This window comes from Aptenodytes forsteri, unplaced genomic scaffold (assembly GCF_000699145.1).
Source record: "Aptenodytes forsteri isolate BGI_AS27 unplaced genomic scaffold, ASM69914v1 Scaffold104, whole genome shotgun sequence".
NCBI classification, from domain to species: domain Eukaryota; kingdom Metazoa; phylum Chordata; class Aves; order Sphenisciformes; family Spheniscidae; genus Aptenodytes; species Aptenodytes forsteri.
The window spans coordinates 224,608-231,309 of NW_008795943.1; the positions used below are offsets into that span (position 1 = coordinate 224,608).

The 6,702-nt window shown below is 34.8% G+C and overlaps 1 protein-coding gene across 1 annotated transcript in view; it reads left to right on the plus strand.

The window, feature by feature from the left end:
• MSH4 (mutS homolog 4) overlaps positions 1 to 6,702 on the plus strand; it is a 35,302-nt gene that overhangs the window by 25,154 nt on the left and 3,446 nt on the right. The window contains exons 12-17 of the mRNA XM_009285310.2: positions 545 to 681; positions 1,167 to 1,270; positions 2,102 to 2,226; positions 4,023 to 4,223; positions 5,506 to 5,624; positions 6,175 to 6,303. Of these exons, the coding sequence (XP_009283585.1) occupies positions 545 to 681; positions 1,167 to 1,270; positions 2,102 to 2,226; positions 4,023 to 4,223; positions 5,506 to 5,624; positions 6,175 to 6,303 (815 nt within the window). The remainder of the gene's footprint in view (positions 1 to 544; positions 682 to 1,166; positions 1,271 to 2,101; positions 2,227 to 4,022; positions 4,224 to 5,505; positions 5,625 to 6,174; positions 6,304 to 6,702) is intronic.

Sequence of the window (6,702 nt, forward strand, 5' to 3'; positions counted from 1 at the left end):
TGTACCAGCTACTAGGAAGGAAAATAACTCTATCCCTGCTGAAACCAGGACAGATATCTTCTCAGCTAGGAACAAGATGGATTTAAGGGGGGGATTACAAAAGTAAAGCATTACCCTCAGGCTGAGGAAAGAAGATTGCTTAGAATCATGGACTGGTTAAAAACAGTCCTAGTCTACAGTTCATATTCTGTCTACTGATTAGGCACTGGTGCTAAGTGCTTGAGCAAACTTTCCTTTCCATAGTTAGGCCCAGCTGGGAGTTGGTCAAATACATGAACTGTCTTTAAAGAACACATGAATTTATCTGATTCTCCACTGGAATTTTTTCCCAATAGCTTTATGCAGCCAGATTTGTTACATTAATACGTTACTTAACTCCCTGGAGACCCACCTCTAAGGCTTTTTGTTATGTTACTTACTTGACACATTCAACACCTATAAATTACATGAACAGTATGCATCTTTGTACCAACACAAACATGAATGTGTGTGTATGCATATGAATGTATGTAATTTGGGTCAAATCTTTATTTGTGGTATGTAGGTATGATAACACAACTTGCAGAAAAGTACAACCTACCAATGAAAACAAGTTTCAGCTCTGCTCGTGGATTTTTTATCCAGATGAATGTTGATTGTTCAACATTACCCAATGGCCAACTTCCTTCTGAATTTACAAAGGTATCTGTACTAGATATGTTTTTCCATAATGTTTGTATACTTATTGTATATAAAATGTATAATGCATTAATAAAATATACATTATACAGTAATTGAAGCAACAATTAAAATAATTTCAGTGAACATATCTAGAAGTAAATGAAGGTATAATTGGTATGTTTTTTATAACTGCCCTATTTCTAGTTATACTTAATATAGTCAGAAATGTGCAATTATATGCAATTATGTTGTGTGTAAATATGATGATGTGTATCTTTGCTGATAACTGCATTCTCTTATATGGATTTTTCATAAATATTTATATGAGAAAAATGAAAACCAGGCATTGTTTTTTTTTTTATAAATATTTATATGGGAAAAATGAAACCAGGCATTGTTTTTTCCTCTTTTCTTTTCTCCTGTATTGTTCCCAGTTTGCTTTTTAGAAACTATTTTTGTTTCTGATCATAGGGCAAGTTCTTATTGTTGGTTTGAATTCCCTGTAGATCACTAAAATGAAAAACACATATAGCTTCACTTCAGCAGATTTAATAAAAATGAATGAAAGGTGTCAGGAGTCCCTGAGAGAAATATATCACATGACCTACTTGTAAGACCATTTAAAACTATTTAATATTTGCTAACTACATTTATTTTGTCCAATTAACAGTTAATTACATGTTTTCTTAAAGCTATCTTTCTGTTAAGTTCTGGCTACTTACAGAAATAATCCAAAGCAACACTGATCAAGTGTACTTCCTGAGACAAAAAAAAAAAGACAAAGTGGGTATTGTTTTAAATGTGATTACAGATACATAGGCATTTATTAATAATGGTGGCCATCATATTTATTGAATTTTTATGGGTGAATTATCTACACAAAATGACACAATGCATTAGTTTTGTAATGCAGAATTGTTACTTTTAATCAGTTCCTTGCGTTTACAGAAGAACTGTCTATTTCTGTATTTTGTCCTTGCTGCATGCCATGTTGCTCTGCTGTCTATTTCAGAAGACTTACTAAGTGTAATGTTGCATATCAACTTTATGGAAATTCTTTCTAGAAACCATGTGGGGTTTTTATTAACATGAAGGCCTAAGGGAATTAGAGTCACATTTGATGTGTTAATAAAACATACCTGATTCCATAGCTATATTTTTAGTTCATTCTTTTTGTGAAGCTTTCGTATGAGCAGTTGGTATTTGAGCTATGTGTCTTGTGTCTGATAGCAGAATTTGATCTGAGATGATGGTTTAAGATCTTCATTTGCTTCAAAGAAGTCTGTACATTTGCTTGCATCTGGCAGAGGTGATTGCATTTTATGAGTAACCTCCCATCCTAATGTATGCAGTATGAACATTATTAACTTGCTTTATTTCTGTAAGTTGTATAAAGTGACAGTATGTACTGTGCAACAACTAAATCAGTGTCTTATTTCAGAATAGTGTGTAAACTACTGAACGAGATCTATGAACACATTCATTGCCTATACAAGCTGTCTGACATTGTGTCAATGCTGGATATGCTGCTTTCATTTGCCCATGCCTGCACTCTTTCTGATTATGGTAAGTTTCTTCCTTGATTTTGTTGTGGGCCAGATAAAGACACTCCTGTTGGAGAATATCCAGGCTGTTTCATCTGGTTCTCCAATTGCTAAGCCCATGTCATTTATTTTTCTTGGTCTCAGTAGGCTTTAGGTGAGTTTCTCTGGTCTATCCTTGCCAGTTTTGTGTTGATGTTCTTTCTGTTTCCATTCATTGAAACTACATTCTGCCATTTAGCTGCTGTAAGCCTTCACAGCCAGTCTTTTCAAGATAGCCAGTTCAAGCATATTCTATTCAGGAGCACAAAGTCTGTGAACATTCTGAGTTTATACTTCTGTTCTGAAAGGGCACAAGATAATATAAGCAGATGAACATTAAGTATATACCATAAAAGAAAATATGTGGCTACCTTTGTTTATCTGCTTCAATTTCTGTAGCACTTCTAGACGTTTTTGGAAGTAGAGTCTTCTAAGGAATCCAGGATCATGTGCTTACCTGCATGTTGTTCAGCCTGCTTCCCTAGCCGAGTTCTGCAATGTACAAATGAGCACATTTGTCTTCAGTTAATGCTGACCTGAAATATTTATTAACAGTACAATACCATGTAGATACTAAATCAGGTCTAGAAGCCATCTCAGGAGGTGTATTAGCTCATCATTACTGATGCTCCTGTGTAAATTCCAGTTCATGAGCAGGATCAGTTTACTTTGCAGTGTGGACTGTGAACCTTCATGTGCTGATGATTCCAGATAGCACATGAATTGATATGTAACTGAACGGTAACTGATATGCTTGAGGCATCACAACCTTTTCCCGCCAAATGAATCAGAGCACAAGTTTTCTTCAGCAGTAATAATAAGACCAAAGCCACTTAGCTTCTCCCATAAATGCTACACCTGCAGTTTGCACAGTCAGGCATGAATGTGTATCCACCAAAAGAAATGGACTGTCATTTGTAGCTTTCAGTCCCCTTTGCCACTTGACTCTCTTGTCTAAATCATTAAATGACTAAAACCTACACCAGGTAATTAGAGTTCCCCAATGTTTAAACCTGAAAAACTGTTTTGGCACTTCTTTCTTGAAGGCTGCTCCATTTAAACAGACCACCAAATTTAACAACACTTCTTTGTTAGCCTGGGGTACTGCCATTGAGGTAGACAAAGAGGAGGCATACAGAATAGGTTCAGAAAAGAACTGTATTCTGAGAGAAATACATACAGATAGTCCCAGTATCAAATGGATCTATGTAGGCATAGTATACACCCAAATAATCAATGTGATAAAATATAACAGAAGGAATGCTACTTCCTTGTTTCCTGTGCTTATATAATAAGGTACATATGTAGTAGTAACAGAGTTCATGACCCCGGTACTTTATATGCTCATAGCAGTATAAAAATAAATTATTAAAAATATATTAGCTATGAAACTGGCTTTCAGGTTATCTGTTTTAATTACTTTTCAAGTTTTGCTCTTTGTATTTTTCTGTATTACTGGAGTCCAACCCTACTTACTACAGAACACAAACACAGAATGTTAATTTAGAAATGAAGTGTTAGTTATGGAATTCTTCTTGTAATAAGAAATCATGAAGACTTGCATGACAATCAGAATCTATACCTGAAAGTGGCTGGTAATTCTTCCCAAGCGCTGCATGTTAGTCTTGCTCACTACAGGAAAGTAAAAATTGAGGAATCGGGACCACAGAGTTTGACTTCTGCTCTGCAAGGATTACTTTATTTCAAAACGCACTAGTTTAATAACATAAAGGTTTCCATACTAACTCTGCAATGTTTTATATCCTTTTTCTCATTTAGTTCGTCCAGAATTTACGGATACTTTAGCAATCAAGCAGGGATGGCATCCCATTCTTGAAAAGATAGCTATGGAAAAACCTGTGTCTAACAACACATATCTGACAGAGGGTAACAATTTTGTCATTATTACAGGACCAAATATGAGTGGAAAATCAACATACCTAAAACAGATTGCTCTCTGTCAAATTATGGCACAGATCGGTGAGTAAGTGTTCCATATTAGTAATCTTTTGCAGCACATTTATTATTTTCTAGTTAAAAATATTTATGAAGTTGAATGATTTGGCTTCTAGAATAAGATTCTATCTAAATAGTAACAGGTGATTTTTAGTCCGTTTGCTCCTACCAGCTCTTGTGTTGCTGGCAGAGGCCACTGCAAGGTTTTGGGTCTGCCATTGGAAATTCACGGGGCCCCGTCTGTGTATCTGGAAGCCTCCCCAAGTCTGTCTTTAGGAGAAGCACAGCTGTATGCTTTAATTCTTTGGAGCACCTTAACCCAATCTAGCACCTTATGCTAGATTGATAGCAAGTGTCCTTGAAGTATGCCTGTCGAGCTATTAGTCATCCAAAAGGAATAGATGAACTTGAGCATACCTCAGTTATGTAGAGAAACATGCTTGCAGCCAGATAGAATTAATAGATAAATAATCAACTACTTAAAAAAAAAAAAAGTAGTAATAAATGCTGCAAGGTTCTATCACTAAAATTATATAATCAACTTTAAAAAAAAAAAGCAGTAATAAATGCTGCAAGGTTCTATCACTAAAATTATAAAAGTAAAACAAATATTTTTATAGTCTAACTGAGACTCATCCCTATACTCAGGAATTCCTCATGATTTTTACCTTAAAGATAAAGGTAAGGCTGGTAGCACAGGAGAAAGACCTTAATAGGCTGACCCTAACTCTACTAGAATGAAACTACTTAGCAGTGGAGAATAAAATTTGTCCAACGTGTGTTTGTGGGTCCAGTCCCCAACAACTGCAAGTTCTTCAGGAATTGCTCTCAAAAACATGAGTTTAATAGGAATAAAGGAGACTGTAAAGTCTTTTGGCAGGCTTCCTGTTCTTTTCTATTCAATAAAACTAATACGCCTCAAAGTCTGATAAAGGCAATGTAATCTTGTTTTTGGGAAGCTAAGATTCCTTGGGATAAGTAACTCAATGGCTACAGAAATGTAAATTAATCATAGTGTTTATTCTCACTTTTGCATCCCTTTAGACTGATACACAGCTTCAGGCATATGATTTCTTAAGGTTTTACTGATAAACTTCTTTAATTATGGTATCTATATAATAATTTTTTTCTTATAAAATAATGGTAGAACATAATCTTATTAAACTTTATAGAATATGATGCATTCTCTACAGTGCATAAAGACCAAGTGTAAAACTGATTTTTTTTTTTGCCCCACTGACATATTCAGGCAAATTGGCATTTGTCACACTGATATGAGAAAACTCGTATTTTACTTGTTTTGTAGGTTCTTACGTCCCAGCAGAGTATTGTTCTTTTCGAATTGCAGAGCAAATTTTTACCAGAATAGGTATGGATGATGATATAGAAACAAATGCATCAACATTCATGAAGGAAATGAAAGAGGTATTAAACATAGCTAATCCAGGGTCCAAGGCCCATTTTTACTGTTAAGCTAATAGAAATTGTACTACTATATTTCCACTGAAAGAGTGTACTTTGAAAAGTAGTAAAAACTTCAGCTTTCATCAGTTACCTTGATGATAAACCACAGAAAACTGGGCATATCTTAAATAAAAAGATATCCCAATACAAGTAAAAATCAGTGCTCTGTTGGACAGTAGTTTCAATGTTTTGTTATTTCTTAGACCTTAAATGATTACTTGTAGGAGCCTAAGCCCTCTCAATTCCCTCTCCCAAACTGATATGATTTTGAGGGAGAGTGATATGTTCAATGGAAAAGAGAAAGAGTGCTGTAGTATGAGTCTTTGCTTGATTAGAATTGGCAGCTATTTGAAAGCTGTGAAAAGGTAAAATTTGTGGATCTGACAAGATTTTTTTAAATTTCTGCGTTAAGCTTCATCTGAATAAAGGATTCCTATTAGCAGCAGTATTCCTATTAGGGTTTTTAAAAAATGCATTTATAGGAATGATAACACATTAAATATTTTCCTAGATAACGTACATCATACAAAATGCTAATGACAAATCACTCATCATAATTGACGAACTTGGCAGAGGTACCAGTGCTGAAGAAGGTATTGGCATTTGTTATGCTGCCTGTGAATATCTGTTGAATTTAAAGGTAATTCTGTTTTGAAAAAAATTTAAACCTTATAATTATTTTGTCATACTGAAAGTAAATACAGTATTTTCTCATAATTTAACTTCAGTTTTGTAGAGATTTGTTGCCTAAATATATTTTTTTATAACTGGTGAATAGTAAGAATTACAGTGATAGAGAAAAAATGCTGACATAAACTGTGCTTCTGTTCACTGGTTGTTGTGATTTTAACCCTGGTAGGCAGCTAAACACCACCCAGCTGCTCACTCACTCCACACAGTGGGATGGGGGAGACAATCAGAAGAGTAAAAGTGAGAAAACTCGTGGGTTGAGATAAAGACAGTTTAATAGATAAAGCAAAAGCCACACACACAAGCAAAGCAAAACAAGGAATTCATTCACTCCTTCCCATCGGCAGGC